At 39.7% G+C, this 23627-nt stretch overlaps 1 protein-coding gene across 1 annotated transcript; it reads right to left on the bottom strand.

Annotated features, from left to right (window-relative positions):
- Positions 1-2614: 2614 nt before the first annotated feature.
- On the bottom strand, positions 2615-17346 carry Mvb12 (multivesicular body subunit 12-like Mvb12). Its single transcript, XM_074100071.1, is given in 9 exon segments — positions 2615-2973; positions 4634-4788; positions 4791-4816; positions 5391-5561; positions 8912-8962; positions 14614-14733; positions 15541-15745; positions 16369-16597; positions 16967-17346. Coding segments are annotated over 9 exon segments (1062 nt in total). The 5' UTR covers positions 16985-17346; the 3' UTR covers positions 2615-2886.
- Between the last annotated feature and the right edge of the window lie 6281 nt (positions 17347-23627).

Here is a 23627-nt window from a genome sequence, read left to right as displayed (position 1 = left end):
CCCCCTCTCCATACAAAATTACCTTCAGGTACATACATTTGAGGGCCAGATTTGTTCAGTATACAAGAACGCTACTAAAACACAAACAAACAAAAACACTTTCATCATCATCCCAGCCTATATACGTCCCACTGCTGGGCACAGGCCTCCTCTCAGAACAAGAGGGCTTGGGCCATAGTTCCCACGCGGGCCCAGTGCGGATTGGGAACTTCACACGCACCATTGAATTGCTTCGCAGGTTAGTGCAGGTTTCCTCAAGATGTTTTCCTTCACCGCAAAGCTCGTGGTAAATATCAAATGTAATTCCGCACATGAATTTGGAAAAACTCAGAGGCGCGAGCCGGGGTTTGAACCCACGACCCTCTGTTTGAGAGGCGATAGGTCAAACCACTAGGCCACCACGGCTTTAAAAAAATAAAAACATTTTAATCAGTCCTAAAAAACAGATTTATGTTTAATTCTACCTTTGTATCGAATAATGCGCTATCGAAAAAGGGTGAAAATTAGATTTTGATAAATCAGATTCAGAATTGGAGTTCATCAGAGTGAATTTTGTTCTGGGGATGAACTCTCAGAGTTCGAAACGGATCGTACATACCTGGGCTTGTCTGATTTGTGTGTGTTCTTACAGTGTGGAGACGGAGGAGTTACATGAACACATTTGCTGCATAAACGTAACTGTCCTAAGCTCACGGGTGAGCAAAGTAATTGCTCAATTGTAATCGACCTCCACAAAATATCGCCTGATTCAATAAATTTGGTCGGAAGTATAATCATCCGTATTGGCCTAGTACCGGCAAGCGCTGAGGGCCGGTCGGACATTAGCGGGCCGGAAATAAAGCCCCGTATACATGGTAAACATCAACGTGTTGCTCAGTTTTCTTACCAAGCGGCAACACAACATGCCGTGATCAACTCGGCAACACGTCGTTTCAATAATATTGCTTTACTAATGTTCTTATTTTGAATATTAGCCTCATTTCATCCATACTTCCATACAGTTCGATTAATTCGAGTGAACACTTGACAGACGGGCGTCTGTCAATTTTCAACTTTGACGTCATACAAATAAAGCCACTTTTAGTATACCGCTACCCACGTTTACAGATTATGTAAAAACTATTTTATTTGTACGACGTCAAAGTTGAAAATTGATTGAAGGCACGCCCATCTGTCAAGTGTTCACTCGAATATCTCAATATTTTATTCACAGAACATATGGTTCATATACATAAGGTAGGTACAGTATTATTAGCGATCCGTAATATGTTCGGCCATCAGGCATGTGAAAATTAGTCTAGTGTGTGTGTGTCTAAAGTGTGTGTGTTTGTATGTTTGTCCATCTTTCACGTCGAAACGGAGCGACGGATCGACGTGATTTTTAGCATAGAGATAGTTTACGGGCCAGAGAGTAATACAGGCTACTTTCTATCGCGGAAAAATGCAGTTCCCGAGGGAACAGAGCGCGATAACCGAATCCCACGCGGGCGAAGCCGCGGGCAAAAGCTAGTCATTTATATGCGACAACTGTCATTTGATTGTGATCGCGAGTGTCGGAAATGTTACGCAATAGACCAACGGAGCTTTAGGGTGCGCCCACATGCAGTCGCTCGACGCTCGATTGCAGCGATAAATCTGGTCACGTGACCATATTTTGAAGGTGATTTGAAAAAGTAGCGTCAAGTCGCCGCGTCGAGCAGCAGCGACAAGATGGCTTCTTGCAGGATTGCTCTTGGTCTTGGAAGCTGATTTCTTAATCTAAGTTTAGTAGCAGTCGTGGCAGTGGTGCCATCAGCCAAATAAGCGCTCTATCAATTTTTAAACAAGTTCCTATCAAACGAATATGTCGCTAAAGTCGAACTTTCAAGTTGACAGACACGTCTATTGGCATTATTGTTTTATGACATGCAAACGATTATCAACTTTGGGGTGGCAGACCAGATATTTGGCTGATGGTACAAATAAAAGTAATTGGAGTGAATGAACAAAATTAATAACACTGTTTTTGCCGAAATTGAAGAGGTTTTTTTTCAGCGATAAAGTTCAACATTTTCAGCTTTATCGCTAAATGTCAAGTGACCAGATTTGACGTTGGAACACAAAGTAGATAATATAACAGAGACACCACCTAGTACAAGCAAATGGTATCACCCTAATACTGGCTATTCAACTGGCTATTTTTCTTTCCTTCGATTTTCCAATAGATGGCAGTGAGAACACAAATAACACGATACGTATTGCCATCTAGTGAGACACTAAGGATACGGTACACTGACAACAACCAACAAGCTCACCAACTGAGCCTAGACGACTAGAGATACGCATGATGTCTCTGTCTTATTTACGTCATTAGAAGAGAATGGCATGTTTCTCTCAAATAGTTTCGACGAATGTGAGCAAGCGCGGGGCAAGCCCAGCAAGCGCATTCCGGTTATTCGCCATCTAGCGTCACAATTGCAAAACACTACGAAAGCCTCATAGCTGAAATGTAGCCACATGTAGCCTATACTTTCGTATTCTCAATTTATTATTTTTATGGTGTTTCTTATCTTCAAATTAAGGAGTTGAATTAAGGTTGATGTGAAGTGTGTTTATAAATATGCTAGTCTTATATTTCTACTTAATTCGGCTTATTCACATTTTATAATTTACAAATGTTAATAGTAGTGCCATCTATTGCTGTTTTTCTGTATTAAATATAGCTTGTAGGGATTGGTAGGCCATGGAATTTGGAAACGAGCGTCGAGCGACTGCATGTGCCCCCCCCTACCTTTAGCGTCGCGTCCCCCCCACAGTTATCACACTAGTTATTGGTTACTGTCTAACTCCATGCCAACGTCAAAGTGAACCGTACGCGCGTACAGTCAAGGTGTGTTTCGGCTCGTCTCACGTCTGCCGCTCGACGGCGAAACTGTAAGAGTAGTCGCGATCCAGATCGAAGCTGGTGCGTTTCTTGATTATGGGGAACTTCATCTGAAATGACATTTACAAACAAGCTTTTATTAGAAAAATTAAATGAACTAAAAAGGAAAAATAAATTTAAGTAACATTTTAGGAAATACAAACTGTGACCTGGATGCACAGAAAAACCAGAAAAAGAGACCGGCACTGGGAATCGAACCCAGGTCCCCCAGGTTTTGTATTTTCGATATGGTTTCACGGGATACCCGTAAAAGTAACAAATTTGGAGTTGAAATAAAAAATACAAAAAGACTCCAAAAACCAATCATAATTTGATTGCTTAGTAGCGACATCTCTTGTCTGGGTGAGCGGTTGGTTCCGAAAGAGTGTGACGTCTGTCGATGCCACATAGATGTCGCTAGTGCTGCTTAAGTAGCAAAGTAGAAATAAGCAACCTGAGATATGTATGCATAGGAAAGTTTCGTGTCTAGATTCCTGTCCAGCAGTGGTGTAGGGGTTATAGCACACAGCACGGAAAGCTGAGGACCTGGGTTCGATTCCCAGTGCTGGTCTCTTTTTCTTTGTATTTTCGATATGGTTTCACGGGATACCCGTAAAAGTAACAAATTTGGAGTTGAAATAAAAAATACAAAAAGACTCCAAAATCTAATCATAACATTTTAGGTTTAGGATAACCTCTTATGTGGATTCTCGTCATTATAAGAAAGTGTCTGTAGATAGTCAAGTTCTAGAGACTGATATAAATATGGATGTACTGTCAAAATGTTAAATATATAGCATTTTAAAAGCTTGAGGCACCTATGTCTATATCTACTGAAGTAATTATACGTGATAGACTTTTATATTCTTTTAAAACGAACAAATTTGTTCGTTTTTAAAGAAAATAAAAGTCTATCACGTATAATTATTGGAGTAGACACATTATGGTCTATTTCTGAAATGAAGATACTAAAATGACAGTCTGAAATGTCAAAAGTAAAAATAATGTGGCCAGCATAAAAGGAACAGTGCTGCTCCATGATTTCGGTTTCGTAAATAACCGACAAAATGTATATTTTACGATAGCAAAAATAACATTATAGCAAATCAATATCCTACTTTCCATTTTGAAAATATAAATGCACTTTTACGATAAAGTGATAAACTTTAAGCAAACGTAAAAAATAATACAGAGGGGCTACTACAAAACTAGAAAAACGAAGTTCGTATGGCAACGTCCCTTTCACTCGCGTATTAAATGAGATAAGCGTATTCTCATATTATTTAGTTAATGTAAAACTTACTTAAACTGAAATTGAAACTTAAAGATCAACAACTATAAAAATTCGAAATATCTCAAAAACGGTCGCATTTTTATTAGACCTATTTTACATTTTCTAGAATGTCCTAAGTGCCCTACATTTTAGTACATCACGGATCCGTTCATATCTTAATATTTTACGACATACATACATAGGTACCTACAAAATCTTTCGGTGATAACCGATTGCGGCACATCACTATTTATGAGGTAACGCATGAAACGTCATTTTAGTATCACGAATCATCGCACAGACCATAACTTATATATTAAAAACAGTTCTAACAGACCACATTTTTAATTTTCATTAAATTTTTATGGAACAATCGAGAAAAACTAACAAAAACGCAACGTTGCCAGCTCGGCGGGTACAAACGCCCTTAACCTGGCTGTTAGCGATCGCTGACTCACCAAGCTGTCGCTAGGAAGCCCTCGCAGGCGCGGGTTGAGCAGGAACGGCACGCCCTCGAGCCCGCTGTGCCCGCCCAGCGTCTGGTAGTTCGCGAGGCGCGGCAGCGGCGCCGGGCCCTTCCTCCGGACCGGCGGCGGCGGCGACGCCGGCCCCCCGGGCACGGCGAGCTCTGCGACGGAGGCCTAAGGAGGGTATCGGAATATTGGAATCAGTGATGTGCGAGCCCGTCGTATCGCCGAAAGCCCGCTTCACATGCACACGGTCACGGCGACCGTGCCGTCGCCGTGCGAAAGAGAGATAGAAAGAAAGAAGACATTTACTCACTAATACGGTAGACACACAAATACAATAAAATTTACACGATTACACACAGATAAACCAAAAAAAAAACTTGGAAACACACTTGCTTGGCTTGCTTGCATTCTTGGTAGCATGGTGTACGGTTGTGTCACTCTGAAGATGAGCTCTGGTTGAGTTCGAAACGCGTCAGTGTAGTGTGGTGGTGGTGATAGATGGGTTTGTGTGTCAACCTAGAGCCCTAAGATGGGATACCTCAAGTGCCAGTAATTTCACCGGCTGTCTTACTCTCCACGCCGAAACACAACAGTGCAAGCACTGCTGCCTCACGCCAGGATTAGCGAGCAAGATGGTGGTAGCAATCCGGGCGGACCTTGCACAAGGCCCTACCACCTACCTACCACCACGTTCCCGCAGAATGCCTCCTCTAATGCTGTTTGCCTGTTACTATCGCCTCACCTGGGCGCAGGCCTCGCCGGCTTGTTAATGTTATAGGAAGGACTCAGCGCCTCGTAGTCGTGGCTTGTGTTGAACTCCTCGATGTTAGGGTACGCGCTGGTCAGACTGACGCTGTTCAGCTCCGATATGAGAGGTGACAGCTTCGGCGGCCGCTCGGGCACCGCTCGCAATCTGGAATGAACAGGGGCCAATCAAGTTTTAAGTGCGTTGCCGTGGTAACGTCTCCCGTGTTATCCGCATTTAAAGTCAAAGTCAAAGTCAAAATATCTTTATTCAATTCAGGCTATAACAAGCACTTATGAATGTCAAAAAAAAAATCTACCACCCGTTCGGAAAAACCTCTGTTGAGAAGAATCCGGCAAGAAACTCAACATTTATCTGTCGTGTTGTGTTGTGATGCTCTCTGTAACTCTCTCTCTCTATAGCTTTGTTACAATAGCCATCACAACACACTGCATCAGATAAATATGAACGCAACCATATGTTAGTAAATTGTGTCTTAAGGGCGGTAAATAAGGAATTACGAACGAGAGTCTATTAGAAGCCCGAAGTCGAAGACTGAGGGCTTTAATGAGTCAATGTTCGTAGTTCTAGTAACGCCCGTGCGACATACAATGTTTTTATCATGTTTGCGAGTAAAATTGTATATTTGTAAATGAAAAACTAATATTTTTTCAAAAATTGCCGATACCGCTGACTGAAGCTATACTGTTGAAGGCTGGCTGTTTGAAGTTGGTGCCTCAGTACGAGCCAGCAGGAGTGATTAAAGCCAAATACATATGTAGGTGAGGTAGACGACTATAGATCCACTTCTGCTAGTAGAAAATTATAATATTTTGTTAATTTTTTTGTACACACTAAAACGATCACCAAACCATGCCATGCCAGCCACGGAACCCTCAGTGCGAGCGTGTCACCGAAAAGTACAAAATTCGAACTTCATATCTCGCCGTCCCGTTAACGTTTATATTATATCTTTTCTTGTTGGATCTCGGAAACGGCACCAACGATTTCGAGAAAAATTGATATGTACAGTTTCCGGGGACGGAAAATCGATTTAGCTTAGTCTTATCACTGGGAAAACGCCTGTTATCAAGTTTTAGCCCGTCGTACAGGTACTGTGTAATACGAGAGTGAGAGTGACGGCTGACGGTACGGCACCAACTTCGATTTTCGAATTTCGTAGTAGCCCTCCAGGTTTCCAAAACTCGCATTGAAGATTCTGGCCGAAGACAACTAGCTTAACGGTATATTCACACCGAGACGCGACACAGCACTTTTCACTGAGAGATCAAGTCAAATGAGTACTTAAGGTCGCACCCAGCCGTTACGATCGTGCGGGTTAATTACATTTCAATTTGAATTTGACATGTTTTGTAAAATAAGGTCCACTGTTGTAACTGTTGCATTTGAATTTTGAACTTGACATGGATTGTACATAAAGTCCATTGTCGTAACTCTTTTCATACTCGGCTGGGTTCGAAAGGGCTAAAGCCACCCAGCACCCGACCAGCGCCGCCTCGACTTTCGGCGTCCACTCGTTGTCGACGAGTGGTCCACGGGGGATGCCGCGTTGACAACGAGTGGACCTCGCGTGGTCCACGAATGTCGTAGTAGTCAGTATGGCGGCGAGCAGCGGGCTGTCACCGAGTGGTCCACTCGCCGTCCGCGCGTGGACACGAGCGAGTGAGGCGATCCGGTGACGCAAGGAGTTGATGCAGTGAGCGCATGCCCATACAAATCCATGAAGAATACTAACCGCTCGAGGCGAGGCGGTGCTGGTCGGGGCCGGGGCAGCTGTAATGAGCTGTGACCTTTATAATAGACCCTTAAGCTCGTAGTCATCCTTTTATGAGTTAAAACTATTCAAACCACACAACTCAAGGGAAACACACCGAAATTTGTTAGTTGCCCTTAGTTAAGTAATTCTAAACATCTTAGAGATTATATTGGAATCTCTACCGGATAACAGCGAGTGACTGTACGTACAGTGCTTTCACTGTAGCATGTTGCGGGTGACACTTGATGCACGTTTCGTTTCACTCAAAAAAAGTTGCTGCGTTCTAAATATATGGAAGTATATTTCAGTTGCAGCCTGAATATGACTGGCGTAAAATATTTGAACATAAAGAACTATGTTATACGAAATAAATTAAAGCTATCCGATTTTTATAATCAATTAATTAAATTCAAAGCACAATTCATTGAAAAAACGTAAAATGCATGAAAAGTAACACCAGAGACTCGTTTAGTGATGGGACCTAATGGATCTTGAGTTATATCGGTACTTATTAATTGGTAAATAACGAATATTCTTGCAAACTGCGTTTAGCCTTTCTTAAGTAGCAAATAATATTCCAACCTAGAATTTCACTAATATTCTCATCAAATTTAGCGTAATAATCGGATTAATAATGACATTAATCATGATTAAGATTTTAAATTATTAGTTTTATCGACTCAAGTTTCGACACTTTGTCTCTTGTCTTGTGATATTGACAGCTGTCACCCGCAACATGCTACAATGAAAGTACTGTAGCATTATGTCTAAGGGAAATCAAGATTTTTTCTGCGTATAATGTTTGATCCACAGGCGAAAACCCGCTGTGACGCACGTTACGTGAACACCATACAAATTTCACTAAACGAAATTAAGGGGCTGTTTCACCATCCATTGATTAGCGTTAACCGACGGTTAAATGTGATGCCGTCTCCGTCTATTCGAACAAAACAAATAGAGACGGCATTACACCTAACCGCCAGTTAACACTAATCAATGGATGGTGAAACAGCCCCTAAAAGTTAGAAAAATATTTAAGTCAACTAAACAAAACACATACAGGTGCGGGTCGGGAGCGGGTCGGGTCGGTCGGGAGTATTAAAAAAAAAAAAAGTGGAACACTTGACACCAATTGAACTGGTCCCAAACTAAGCAAAGCTTGTACTATGGATACTAGGATTAACATATATAAGTAGATAAATACATACTTAAATACATATTAAACATCCAAGACCCGAGAACAAACATTCGTGTTATTCATACAAATATCTGCCCCGGCCGGGAATCGAAAATGGGACCTCAAGCTTCGTAGTCAGGTTCTCTAACCACTTGGCCATCCGGTCGTCTTCAATACAAAGAATATATTTTTGGCTGACACGTTGCTATTACGGTCATGTTATGATACGGTGTAATGGATATACACCTTAACCTCCTACGACCCACCATACAACAAAATATGACATCGAAATTTAAAACTTAATGCCTCATAGATAAAGTTGAATTTATTTTATTGTAAATTTGACTTTTTCAAAATAAATAAGTTCTATACTAATAATATGTACTAGTATTATCAGTTTGAACCTCAGGAGGTTAAACAGGCCCGCCGCGGCCCGACCCGACCCGCTCCTGACCCGCTGCCGTCCTGTGTGCGTTTTGCGCTTAAGGATGGACTCCTATTTAGCTGGCAACCCGGTGGGTCTTCGTACGTCACAACGGAACTCCTCCCGAGGAGAAAGAATACCTAGAAGGGTTCCAGAGCGATTTGAAGTCATGGTACAGCGATATTATAGAACTGGAAATAAATATATACACAATAAATAATATATATATACATAGACACTTGACACCAATTGACCTAGTCCCAAAATAAGCAAAACTTGTACTATGGCTACTAGGCAACGGATAAACATACTTTAATAGATAGATACATATTTAAATACATATTAAACGTCCAAGACTTGAGAACGTATATCTGCAAAGAGCGGATATCGAACCCGGGACCTTAATTTATTTATTTATTTATAAAAAGTGTTCTGTGTCCTAGCCTACGGCATAGTCTACCTAGGTATGTGCTAACTTCAAAATCCGTCCAGCTTTTTAAGCATGATTAAGTGACAAACAGACATACACTACAGACATATACATACTTTCGCATTTATAAAATTAGTGGGATACTACATCTATTTAGTTTTTAAATATTTTATTTGTAATTATTTTATATTGAAAAAATGACTCTGCCAAGTTTCTTGCGGCGCATTCTTCTTGGCAATGATGGTCTTTCCGAAAGCGCCGGTAGTTTAAAAAATGACGTGTTAAAGTGCCCATTGCGGCCTATTTACTGAATAAATGATTTGAAATTTCAAAATTACAGTCAACGCACATGTGGACTTCGAAGCAATTTACCAAAACTACACGATATTCTTTTCCAAGTTTTTTTATACTGCTATTCTAAAACAGATTCGAAAACAAATAAGTCGACCATTTGACGTCGCGAAAGCTATCCGACCGTATCCATGAAATCGGTTTCTACCGAAGCCCTTTTATGATTACGCACGGTGCGACAGGAAGGGCCTTAGATTGTGGAACAGCGCTATTTCAACACTTCGCACTGTACGGACTATCACTCGATACTATTACAAAGCATTTCCCCGTTGTAGTTGATTCTATTATCTTTGGCAGGTGTCACTTAAGTACACAAATAAGTCCAGTTTTAAATGCAATAGCAATAGCAGACCACGTAGATTATATAAATTAAATTTTGACCTTCAATTACCAGAATCTAAAAAATTTTATTAAATTAATCTATTAAAATTTATAATTATTTAAATGAGGACATAAAACAATGTAATAATATTAGTGAATTTTGTAGAAAATTGAAATCCTTGATTATTCGAAAATTGTATAATTTGAATGAATATTTTGATAAAGTCTTTAATTAATTTAATAAAGTATTGCTTTATTATTAGGTTAAGATTTTGCATGCCAAATTGGGGCAGAACACACATGACATGTACAGTCCGCCATCAGATATTTCGAGCGGCTAAGGTGGTCAAAAAATATCGATACAAGAACTCTAATACCTTAATAGTAGAGTGCATGTGCCGATATTTTTGACCACCTTGGCCGCTCCGAAATATCTGATGGTGACTGTACAGTCAAGGGCAAAGATATCGACACGGCCAAAGTTGCAAAAAATATTATACACGACTTTTTGCACTTAACATTAAGGCCGTGTATACATATTTTTGCAACTTTGGCCGTGTCGATATCTTTGCCCTTGACTGTACCTATGTAATATTTCTTCTGACAATCCTACTAATATTATAAATGTGAAAGTTTTGTGAGTGAGTGAGTATGTTTGTTACTTTTTCACGCTGAAACGGCTGGACGGATTTGGATGAAATTTGGCGAAAAGTTAGTTATAACCTGGATTAAAACATAGGATACTTTTTTATCCCGGTATTCCCACGGGATAGGGATAAAATCTCGAAATAACAACCTCTGGGGCTTAGAGTCATGAAATTTGATATGTAGGTAGTTGGACGTTTGGAATAACAGATAGGTGACTTTTTGACCCGATATTCCCACGGGATACCTAGGGATAAAAATCTCGAAATAACAACCGCAGGGCTTAGAGCCATGAAATTTAGTATGTAGGTAGCTGGACCTTTGGAATAACACATAGGCTACTTTTTATCCCGATATTCCCCGGGATAGGGATATAATCTTGAAATAAATAACCGCTAGGCTTAGAGTCATGAAATTTTGTATGTCGGTAACTGGACGTCTGGAATAACACGTTAAGGGACTTTTTGACTCGATATTCCCACGGGATACCTAGGGATAAAAATCTCGAAATAACAACCACTGGGTTTAGAGCCATGAATTTGGTATGTAGGTAGCTGGACCTCTGGAATAACACATAGGCTATTTTTACCCGATATTCCCACGGGATAGGGATTAAAATCTTGAAATAATTAACCGCTGGGCTTAGAGTCATGAAATTTAGTATGTAGGTAGCTAGACGTCTGGAATAACACATAAGCGACTTTTTGACCCGATATTCTCACGGGATACCTAGGGATAAAATCTCGAAATAACAACCACTGGGCTTAGAGCCATGAAATTTGGTATGTAGGTAGCTGGACCTCTGGAATAACACATAATCTATTTTTTTACCCGATAATCCCACGGGATAGGGATAAACATCTTGAAATATTAACCGCTGAGCTTAGAGTCATGAAATTTGGTATGTAGGAAGCTGGATGTCTAGAAAAACACAAAGACGACTTTTTATCCCGATATTCCCACGGTATAGTTTTGTAACTAAGGGACCCCATACCTCCCTGTATTATTATTATTAATATTTCATATTTTTTTTTTTTAATTGTATACATACAATACAATAACTCTTTATTGCACACCAATACAGTAAACAGTACAAAACACAAGTATATACATAGAGATTTTCTAAGGTAAGCAATAGGCGGCCTTATCGCTTCAGAGCGATCTCTTCCAGGCAACCTTTACAATGGACAGAAATAAGGAATACATTTTAGCAGGTGGTGCAATTTACAGTAGATTAGAGCTGTATCAAGAATACATAAACTAACACATACAATACACATACACAACAAATCTAACAGATAGATAGGTAGATAGATACCATAACAACACATAAAATAAGCTAACTATAACATTCAACGCAAGATGACAGGTAGTGCTCAGGTATACTGTAGTTTTTAAGTATTTTATTTGTAAATTATTTTATTTTGAAAAAATGACTTTCTGCCAAGTTTCTTGCGGCGCATTCTTCTTGGCAATGATGGTCTTCCGAAAGCGCTGGTAGTATAAAAAATGACGTTTAAAGTGCCCATTGCGGCCTATTTTTTCGAGTAAATGATTTGAATGAATTTTGTATTTGAATTTGGATAGGGAAAAAATTTGAAACTTCAGCACTGGTTTAGAGTCTTGAATTTTGTACAGTTATTCACAACACAACCTCAATGAATACCACGATATAATATTGGAAATTTCCAGGGAATTTTGTAAAATCCCAAAATTTCAATTGCAGCTACCACACCGAATAGTTTACGCGTGCGAAGCCGCGGGTAAAGCTAGTATTATAAATGTGAAAGTTTGTGAGTGAGTGAGTGATGTGAGTGAGTATGTTTGTTACTTTTTTCACGCTTAACGGCTGGACGGATTTGGATGAAATTTGGCAGAAGTTAGTTTTAATCGATTAAACATAGGATACTTTTTATCCCGATATTCCCACGGGATAGGGATAAAATCTCGAAATAACAACCGCTAGGCTTAGAGTCATGAAATTTGGTTGTTAGGTAGTTGGACGTCTGGAATAAACATAGGTGACTTTTGACCCGATTATTCCCACGGGATACCTAGGGATAAAATCTTAAAATAACAACCGCTGGGCTTTGAGCAATGAAATTTAGTATGTAGGTAGCTGACCTCTGAATAACACATAGGCTACTTTTTATTCCGATATTCCCACGGGATAGGGATAAAAATCTTGAAATAACAACCGCTGGGTTTAGAGTCATGAAATTAGTATGTAGGTAGTTGGATGTCTGAAATAACACATAGGTAACTTTTTGACTCGATGTTCCCACGGATACCTAGGGATAAAATCTTGAAATAACAACCGCTAGGCTTAGAGCCATGAAATTAGTGTGTAGGTAGCTGAACCTCTGTAATAACACATAGGCTACTATTTATTCCGATATTCCCACGGGATAGGGATAAATCTCGAAATAATTAACCGCTGGGCTTAGAGTCATGAAATTGGTATGTAGGTAACTGGACATTTGGAATAACACTTAAGTGACTTTTTGCCCGATTTCCTACGGGATAACTAGGGATAAATCTCGAAATAACAACCACTGGGCTTAGAGCCTGAAATTTGAATTGTAGGTAGCTGGACCTCTGAAAAACACATAGGCTACTATTTATTCCGATATTCCCACGGGATAGGGGATAAAATCTTGAAATAACAACTGCTGGGCTTTAGAGGCATGAAATTGGTATGTAGGTAGCCGACGTCTGGAATAACAATACGCTACTTTTTATCCCGACCCGACTTTATAGGGACCCCATACAGCCGTGTATTATTGTTATTTATTATTTTGTAATTTTTTCTTTAATTGTATACTTACTGTAGTTTTTAAGTATTATATTTGTACTTATTTTATTTGAAAAAATGACTTTCTGCCAAGCTTCTTGCGGCGCATTCTTCTTGGCAATGATGGTTTTTCCGAAAGTGCTGGTATTTTAAAAAATTACGTGTAAAAGTGCCCATTGCGGCCTATTTAACTGAATAAATGATATGAATTTTAATTTGGATAGGGAAAAATTTTGAAATTTTAGCACTGGGTTTAGAGTCTGGGAATTTTGTACAGTTATTCACAACACAACCTCAATGAAGACCACGATATAAATTTGGAAATTTCCAGGGGAATTTGTAAAATCCCGAAAATTTCAATTGCAACTACCAGACCGAATAGTTTAGCGTGCGAAGCGCGGGTAAAAGCTAGTATTGTAATATTTGTAATACCTGTGTACGTTTCTGCGAAATAAATAATTACATTTCATTTCAAGGAAGGAAAAATATGGTAAGTTTTTTGTGCACGGCCAAGGAATTTAATTCATGAGTCATGAGCCACAATTAAACATTTTCAAAGGAAAATTCAATACGATTTTCCTCCTTAATTAATGGTAGGTTGCACAGCAAGAGCATAAAACGAGCCATTTAACCCGAGACGTTCAAATAGCCATCCGAGCCGGTACGGCGAGAGTGGATAGACACGTCGAGGTGGAAATGGTTTTTCATGCTCGATTTTACACTCTGCTTTTCACTTCTATTGCGAGGACATGAAATAACAAAAGTGGAAACATAGTTCACTTATTAAGGTACCTTTATTTTTCACGCATTACTATTATAAATATATTTTTTTATATTTTTTGATCTAAAGTGATTAATTTGATTGATTTTTAGTTTTAATAAAATTAAAATTATTTAAAAATATGTAGAAACTTCTTTGTTTTGTGGCTGCACCTGATTCCACCCTGATTACACCTTGGTCTTAGACGAAGATTTTACTTTATGCACTAGAGCATAAAAAGTCATTTTATGTCGCCTAGATCCTGCATAAACACGTACTTTACGAGCATGAGAGGTGAAAAGGTCCTTTTATAATCCTAATATTATAAATGCGAAAGTTTGTGAGTGAGTGACACTTAATAAGGCCCCATTTATGGTGCATACTACCACAGAATCAAAAGCAGCTATCGAATACATACCTGCCAAAGAATATTTTTAAAGCTAGTAATATCCAATAATTACAGTGAATATTGTAACTTATTACTAAAACGATAAGGTTGAATTTCCAAATCGACGCATGTGGTTATAAAGGGTTAACTCACCTCCTGTTGGCGTCTGGCGTGTTGGACACGATGTTTTCGTACTCGGCCTGCTTGTGCGTCGGCGACGTTTCGGCGCTGCCGCCGCCCACCTTGTAGCACACCACTTTGCCGTTTATCTCGCTGCGGACAAATCACAGACCTCTCAAACTTGTACTTTTTCGTATTACGTCAATACGGCATATTCGTTAATCCCGTATTTTTAATCCCATGGAAAAAATGTGAACAAAGGTGTTGCCGTTATATTTATATTTATTCTCTAGTTTAAATTACAAAATTGTACTTCTGTGACTCACTAATTAATTAGGCTAGCACTAGCACTCCCCCTATGACTAGCATTCCTTCTGTGACTAACTCACTAATCGGGCTAGCACTTCCCCTATGACTAACACTCCTTATGTGACTCACTAATCGGACTAGCACTAGCACTCCCCCTATGACTAGCATTCCTTCTGTGACCAACTCACTAATCGGGCTAGCACTTCCCCTATGACTAACACTCCTTATGTAACTCACTAATCGGACTAGCACTAGCACTCCCCCTATGACTAGCATTCCTTCTGTGACTAACTCACTAATCGGGCTAGCACTTCCCCTATGACTAACACTCCTTATGTGACTCACTAATCGGACTAGCACTAGCACTCCCCCTATGACTAGCACTCCTTCTGTGACCAACTCACTAATCGGGCTAGCACTTCCCCTATGACTAACACTCCTTATGTGACTCACTAATCGGGCTAGCACTAGCACTCCCCTTAGGCTGCGTTTCCACCAAAGATGCTTTGCAGCACCGCTCTGGTGGAAACAGCTGAGCGGAGCGAGGTTTCTATTGGTTCATGAAAAACACATTACTCGCAACACATCCCCGCCCATCTCTGGTACAAACGCAACCTTATGACTAGCACTCCCTGTGACGAGCGCACTCACCCGGCCAGCACGAACCCCTGCGGCGCGCTGCGCAGCCGCGAGCACACGATGACGTCGGTGACGGGAGGCCGGGGCGCCGCGCTGGGCCGCGACACGCGCGTGCACAGCCGCCGCTTGCCCGCGCGCCCCGCCACGCTGAAGCCCGAGGGCGCCGCCTCCCGCTCGCCCACCACCGCTAACCCGTCCATCACGTAGCCGGGCACGCCTGCCTGACAATAAATAGTACATTGTGCATTAAGGTCCATAATGGTGATTTTCCACCGGCGAGACGAGAATTGAAATTTGTATGCATTCTCGCGCGCCCGCCGCGAGCCGCCGCGGGCGCCGCCATACAAATTTCATTTCTCGTCTCGTCTGACGACGACGCGAGACGAGGCGAGACAAGAATTGGGTACCTTAAGTTTTCTGGGATGATCCGTATTATATTTTTTATCAATTGTAGACTTATAATGTAGCTCACTCTTGTAGATCGTTTTTTATTCACTTTCCATTTTTTTCGTAAAAATTAATTGAAACTTTATTTCGGCTAAACTACACGTTTCGTGGGATTAATAGGTTTCGTGCCTTGGTCTGTTTGATTAAAAAAAAAGAGGTCGGACTGACAACTGCCAGTTGTCAAATGTCGCCATAACATAAATACGTGTGTGTATGTGTCGTTGTATGGCGACATTCCCACAAAACGTGTGGTTTGCCGAAATTAAGTTTCAATTTATTTTTACTATAAAACAGCAAGTGCAATCGATATAAAATATAATATGGATCCTCCCAGAAAACGAAAGGTACCAAAATGGAACCTGGTACCAGTAGTTCATTAAAGATTGTACAGACCTTCAGACTTGGACAGACAGATGTAGTGGCTTGGCTTCTTCCCGAATAGCCCGTTTTGACGCAGCAGCGCCGCGTCTGCGTCCTCATCGTAAGTCTTGCTGACCGCGAAGTAGCCGGCAGGGCACTTGGCCACTGACTCCACGATCTGCAGGGAGAGAAGGGGCCGCTCGTCCGGCAGGGCCCCGCCGAGCGCGCTTAGGACCTTCGACATCGTCACATGCTTTGGATTCTGGAAATGGAAAGACTAGTGATGTTATTTAGAAAAAAACCGGCCAAGAGCGTGTCGGACACGCCCAAAATAGGGTTCCGTAGCCATTATGAAAAAAATAAGTAACATTTTTCTAATGATTTCGTATTTAATACGTAATCTTCCAAGTTTAGGTAAATTTTATACCTTAGGCTGCTATTTACTTTAAAACTACTAATAATTTTCAAGCAAACTTAGCCGTTATAGTTTTCCTTGTAAGTTTGATATACTTACTATCATCGTGTTTTTTTTTAAATTTCCACCCACTGGTTTGTATTTCAGAGGGGGGGGGGGGGGGAACGCTCGATTTAATGAAAATTTGCAATTTAAAGGAATAAAAAAATATGCCACCTCCGAGCTGCGCCGCATCGCTCCGCCACCGCTGTCAGAGCGCTACTGCTACAGGCTTCCAACCAAACCAAACAAACGTGAGACTAATGGCAAAGTTGTCATAGCAAACTAGCCTGCCACAAAAGCCACATTAAAATAAAATTAAACAAATCGTCCATTATGTAAATGCATTTTTCATCACACTTGCTCGTAAACAGTGTCGTAACATGCAGGCTACCTTGGTTGCAACCCCCCAAATAAAACCCTCGACCTTAATGTGCTTGTCCTGAAACCCGTGGTCGGTAAATGAGTCATTGCCCGTACTAATTTTCATGTCATGAAGCCCGCGGTCGGTAAATGAGTTTGTTCCTGCATGGCGTGCTGCTGCTCCATGCACATGCTGCGGATTGCCAAGAGCGCAATCAGCGGTATCGGCAATTTTTGATAAAATATTAGTTTATCTTTTACAAATATACAATTTTACTCGTAAATGTGATGTAAAACATTGTATGTCGCACGGGCGGTACTAGAATTACGAACATCGACTCATTAAAGCCCTCAGTCTTCGACTTCGGGCTTCTAATAGACTCTCGTTCGTAATTCCTTATTTACCGCCCTTAAGACACAATGTATCTAGTGTTAACCACAGACAAATGCTAGTAACATTAAAAAGCTATGATGCTAATTATTTCAATTCGTCTTAGTTACCTTAGTCGCTTAGTCATAATATTATTTCTCGTTAAATGACACCTAAGTGGGTGTCACAAATGTACACCGCATTTCAAAGTGGCGATGAGTGACTGACGCATTAGAAGACGATATACAGACCGACTATGATTCTTAGAATCCACTAATATAAAAGCAAATAACTAACCCCCTTATTCATAAAACTTAACAAGCCTATGTTAACTAACAAATGCTTTGTCCCTTTCTAACAAATACAAATGTCGAAGTGACAGATAAGGACAAACGAATTTTAGCGGCATTTTAACTAAAATAGGTATGATAAGGGGTAATACTTTACAGTTTTGCCTTGACATTTTAACTATTTTATTGTTTGTTCATAAATTTTACATAGATTAGTATTTTAGTTTTTACCTTTAATTATTATTATTGATATTTAATTTTACTCTAATTTACTTACTTTACTTACTTTTCCTTTTATTTTTCTTGCATTGCTATATAATAACAATTTTATAGCTATATTGATTTATTTTGATTGATTTTTAATTTTATATAAATAAAATGATTAAAAAAATATATCATTTTCGTTTCTTTGTGGCTGTTGACACCTGATTACCTTGGTCTTAGACGAAGATTTTACTTTATGCACTAGAGCATAAAAAGTCTTTTTTGTCGCCTAGATCCAGCATAAACACACTTTACGAGCATGAGAAGTGAAAAATATTTTTAGTAGAGCTTGGAAATGATTGCTTTATGGCGGCAAATACCTCATGACGCAACACAATAAGAAAAAAAAAATAACGTTCAGTCGATATTTAAACTTGATAAACTTTTAAACTTAGGTTACGTAAAGCTGTAAATTGGTCGATACCATCTCTCGTGTATGAATGCCCTATTGTATTTACCGACGGATGACAAAATACACATATTGATTCATAAAATGGAATTCTACTAATTTCTACTTAATATGATAAAGTCTTAACTGTATCTTAGAGTTGAGATTTCAATCATATCGCTGAATGTGCGTCATTTATCATCATCGAAGACGTCCACTGCTGAACAAAGTCCTCCCCCTTAGAACGCTACAATGAACAACTCGCCACTTGCATCCACCGGTTGCCCGCAACTTTGACGATGTCGTCAGTCCACCTAGTGGGAAGACTGCCGACGCTTCGTGACTAGTGAAATGAATTAAAACCCGGCCAAGTGCGAATCGGACTCGCGCACGAAGGGTTCCGTACCATTATCTATACAACATTAGACAATAGCAAAAAAACGGCACAAAATGAAGTTTGTTGTATGGGAGCCCCCCTTAAATATTTATTTTATTTTAATTTAATTATTTATCTTTAAAGTGATTATACAACAAAGATTCTGTGAATATTTTAAGCGTCTACCTGTTGCCGTTATAAATAAGAAATAAAAAAAAACCGGCCAAGAACGTGTTGGACACGCCAAAATAGGGTTCCGTAGCCATTACGAAAATATTAAGTAATATTTTTCTAAGGATTTCGTATTTTATTCCAAGTTTAGGTATATTTTAACCTTAGGCTCCTATTTACTAATAAACTACTAATAATTCTCAAGCAAACTTAGCCGTCATAGTTTTCCTTGAAAGTTTGATATACTTACTACCATCCTGATTTTTTTCAAATTTTTCCACTCACCGGTTTCGATTTTTAGGGGGGGGGACGCTCGATTCTTATGAAAATTTGCACTTTAAAGTTGAATATTTCGCAAATACATCACTGAATCGAAAAATAGTTTTAACAAACCCCTATTGGTTTTAAAAGACCTATCCAACGATACCCCACACTATAGGGTTGGATGAGAAAAAAAAATCTAAGTAAGTAGAAAAGTATAAGTAGCCTGTGTTATTCCAGATGTCCAGCTATCTACATACCAAATTTTATGACTCTAAGCCCAGCGGTTATTAGTTCGAGATTTTATCCCTATCCCGTGGGAATATCGAGATAAAAAGTATCCTATGTTTTAATCCAGGTCATAAACTAACTTTTTGCCAAATTTCATTCAAATCCGTCCAGCCGTTTCAGCGTGAAGAAGTAACAAACATACTCACTCATCACTCACTCACTCACAAACTTTCACATTTATAATATTAGTAGGATAGGATTGAGCTGATGCTGCTTTCAAGCAGCATGCAGTTTGTGAAAGTTGGTGATGCACTTTAGGAGTCCCTTGGTAAATTTTATGACCTTTGTCAGTGCTCATTTACGCACAGTCTAGACGCATCAATTTTGGACCATTTTGACCAGATTGGCATTGAATATATCTTCTAACATTTTAATTCTAACATAGTATAATTTAATATCTGGAAAATATAAATAAGTAATATCTAAGCATCAACATTGTTTAATCAGTGTATAGCAGCCTCATTTTTTTGTAATTTGCCGCGGTTCGCGTGGACAGCTTTCGCTGGCCAGCAAGGCTACTACGAAACTCGAACTTCGTATCATACCGTCCCTCTCGCTCTCGTATTAAACAGTATATGTGTCAGAGGGACCGCACGACACGAACTTCGCGTTTCGCGTTTGGTAGTAGCCCTGCAGAGTCTAAACTAAACACTCCATTGTGCGTGCACAGGGCTGCCAGATTGTATAATTAGATACAAAACCTGTATAATTAGTGTACCTGTATCCTCTTTGTATCCTGCACTCTCATGTATAATTAGATACAGATAGCCTCGGTTGTATTATGAACTTGAAACTCTCACCCAAATAGAAATATAAAAATTGTGTGATCTATGTCCAATGCTCTGAGGCCACTAATCCGGATTTCGAAAAATCGAAGTTCGTGTCGTGACGTCCCTCTCGCTCTCGTATTAATAGTAGAAGTGTCAGAGGGACCGCGCGACGCGAGCCCCGAGTTTCGTAGTAGCCCTGCTTTTTGTATCCTATGGTCGATTTTGTATAATTTTAGAAACTTGGCCGAATAATGTAAAATATCTACTGGCAGCACTGTGCGTGCATTTCCTCTACGGCGCACACATACACCTCCGTTCAGACATTGGGAAGAGTGCTAATTATTCTCTGCCCTCCTTTCATAAAGTTTAACTGTACTCGCGCCCACTTAAACGTCAGTGGTAAAAGAAGCGGTTCAATTTAATGAACGAGTTATTATTTACGACACAGTTACCAATATGACGTCTTGAGGTTAATTACAAAGGAGGCGTTAGTTTAAATCGCTCGCTTCTAAGATTTTATTTTATTAGATAGAACGTTTCCAACAAGCGTGCCGCGTATATTTTCAGGTGTCGCTCGGTTTCGACGTGAAAGACGGACAAACATACAAATACACTTTCGCATTTTAAATATTACGAGCGAGAGGGGTGGTACGATATGAACTTCAATTTTCGAAGTTCGTAGCAGCCCCCCAGCTTCCTATCGATAAGTGTGGCTCTTTCCGTTTTTAGAGACTTTGGTACGGAACCCTAAAAACAAGACGGCTCACGCGCTCACAGTGGCGAGTAAGGGCTATTTGATAAACTGGGGCTGTAGCAGCTCTTACAACAATAGTATACAGTACAATACACTTTGTATTGTACTGTATTGTTGTAAGAGCTTGTTGTTATGACGGTTTTTCCTGACACGTCATACTACCAGAATTAAACGTTCGCGATTTGTTGCTATGCGGTTTTATTTACCTCATAGGCTTTCCGAATCTGTTCTGTATCTAGAATATTCCAGAACAAAATAATATTACGTTTGACGACTCCTGAATTTGTTATTCCTATAGGCAGGGTGTCCCGTAAATAGAATGATATAGAGAAGACAAGTGGGCAACTTATCTACCAAATATAAAAAATACCTTAGTAAAAGTATCACCGATTTCGAGGAAATTAGATTTATGATTGGTTATTTGGAGTCTTTTTGTATTTTTTATTTCAACTCCGAATTTGTTACTTTTACGGTCATCCTGTAAAACCATATCAAAAATACAAACTGAGACATGGATGCACAGAAAAACCAGAAAAAGAGACCAGCGCTGGGAATCGAACCCAGGTCGTCAGCATTCCGTGCCGCGTGCCAAACCCCTACACCACCACTGGACAAAGGGATATTAGATTTTTCTGATTTTTGAAAAATGAAATATTTTTTTGCATTTTCTATATTTAAAAGAAAAATTGAATAGTTGTCATATCAGATGCAAAAAATATTTAAAAAAAACTTGATGTTTCAATTTAAATTTTAGGCTTGATGAACTTAAGTTAGGTTATGATATGGATATGACCAATACCAGCAAACCATGTTTGGTGATTATTATTTTTTTAGCAAAGAAACTACCCGATTCCTGTGTAAAAACGATCCTTTAAGTGTGAAGAGATAACATGCAAACATGAGTTATTTATGCATTTATAATTGGGAAGTTCAATGTTTTTTTTTTTTATTCGACTGGATGGTAAACAAGCAAGTGGGTCTCCTGATGGTAAGAGATCACCACCGCCCATAAACATCTGCAACACCAGATGCGTTGCCAACCTAGAGGCCTAAGATGCCAGTAATTTCACCGAAACAGAAGGACCGGAACAGGAGGAGGTAGATTTGCAGAAACAGCTGCAAATAGCTGGACCACTCAAGACAAAAAGTGGAAAGAGATGGAGGCTTTCTACATGGGCATACAACAAACTATCACTAACATAAGTGAGAAAGAAACTTGTTTTGCGTGGATAAATATAGCTAATACTACTATTACAGATCTGTTCACTCACACAGGCACCTCCACAGCTCATTATCAATGTGCATGAGTAAGCCTCGTACTTACGTTGTCTTAGTCTCAGTGTGCGTGACTGACGGTACGCTTGCGACTAAGACAAAGTGTATAAGTACCTATGTAGAAAACGAGTGGCAACTCTATGGCCACATTTGCATGTATGGTAGCGCGTAAGCGCTATCTCGCGGGTGTACCTAAAACGAAATTTGACATAACACACACATGCACATGCACGCACATAACTAACTTAACGTCCATAAAGCCCAGTTTAGACCTGAAGAAAAATTGTGCAAGTTGCATTACGAGTTTGAGGTGGTCACTTGGTCAGTCGAGACGAGCAACGTAATACAACTTGCACAATTTTTCTTCCAGATCTAAGCTGAGCTTAATTTCTCTTTGCCAAGTCGACGTTTGACATATTTGACAATTTCGTTTTAGCGTCTCATAACAGAGGCGCTGAAGTGCCCGTAAAAAAGTGACGTTTTCAGTGTGCCCCCTCTGGACTAAGGACACGTTCGAGCTACACACACATACTCTTGTTGTACGGATATGTTTAAAACTACAATTATAAAATGTGGAGGGTGCGCGCGCATTCGTGAGTGAACAGATCTGTACTATAAGTACTGTAATCCTATCCAGCATCCCAATCCCATAGCCCATTTTTTTTTTTATCACGAGACAATTCACACCAATTGACCTAGTCCCAAAATAAGCTTAGCAAAGCTTGTGTTATGGGTACTAAGCAACGGATAAATATAATTATATAGATAGATACATACTTAAATACATAGTACACACCCAAGACCCAAGAACAAACATTCATATTTTTCATACAAACATCGGCCCCAACACGGGAATTGAACCCGGGACCTCAAGCTCCGTAGTCAGGTACTATAACCACTAGGCCATCTGGTCGTCAAAATTTCATTCCATGTGGCAAGCCTGGGAATAGTTTGGCAACTGTGGAGGACAGTCTGCTATGGTAACTAAGGCCTTGTCATGTTGGCTTTGCCTCTTTGAATGCCTTTAAATCCCCATGGGCCTACGATCAAGAATACTGACCAACATTCAAAATCTGTTGGTTTTGCTGATATCAAGGACAGAAATTATAATAATCAACACATTTGATCATTCATTCAATTATTGTTTTTTATTGTTTTTTTTTTTTTTAATTTAAATTTTGATTTAATCCATCCCCAGGCAGCAGCCAAGTTGTATTTATTAGTTAAAAGGTGGATCAAGTATCTTAATTATTAAAAGGTAAGAA

This window comes from Choristoneura fumiferana, chromosome Z (genome assembly GCF_025370935.1).
Source record: "Choristoneura fumiferana chromosome Z, NRCan_CFum_1, whole genome shotgun sequence".
Taxonomy (NCBI): domain Eukaryota; kingdom Metazoa; phylum Arthropoda; class Insecta; order Lepidoptera; family Tortricidae; genus Choristoneura; species Choristoneura fumiferana.
The sequence above is the reverse complement of the archived record's forward strand: the minus strand, read 5'-3'. Positions and strand labels throughout refer to the sequence as shown.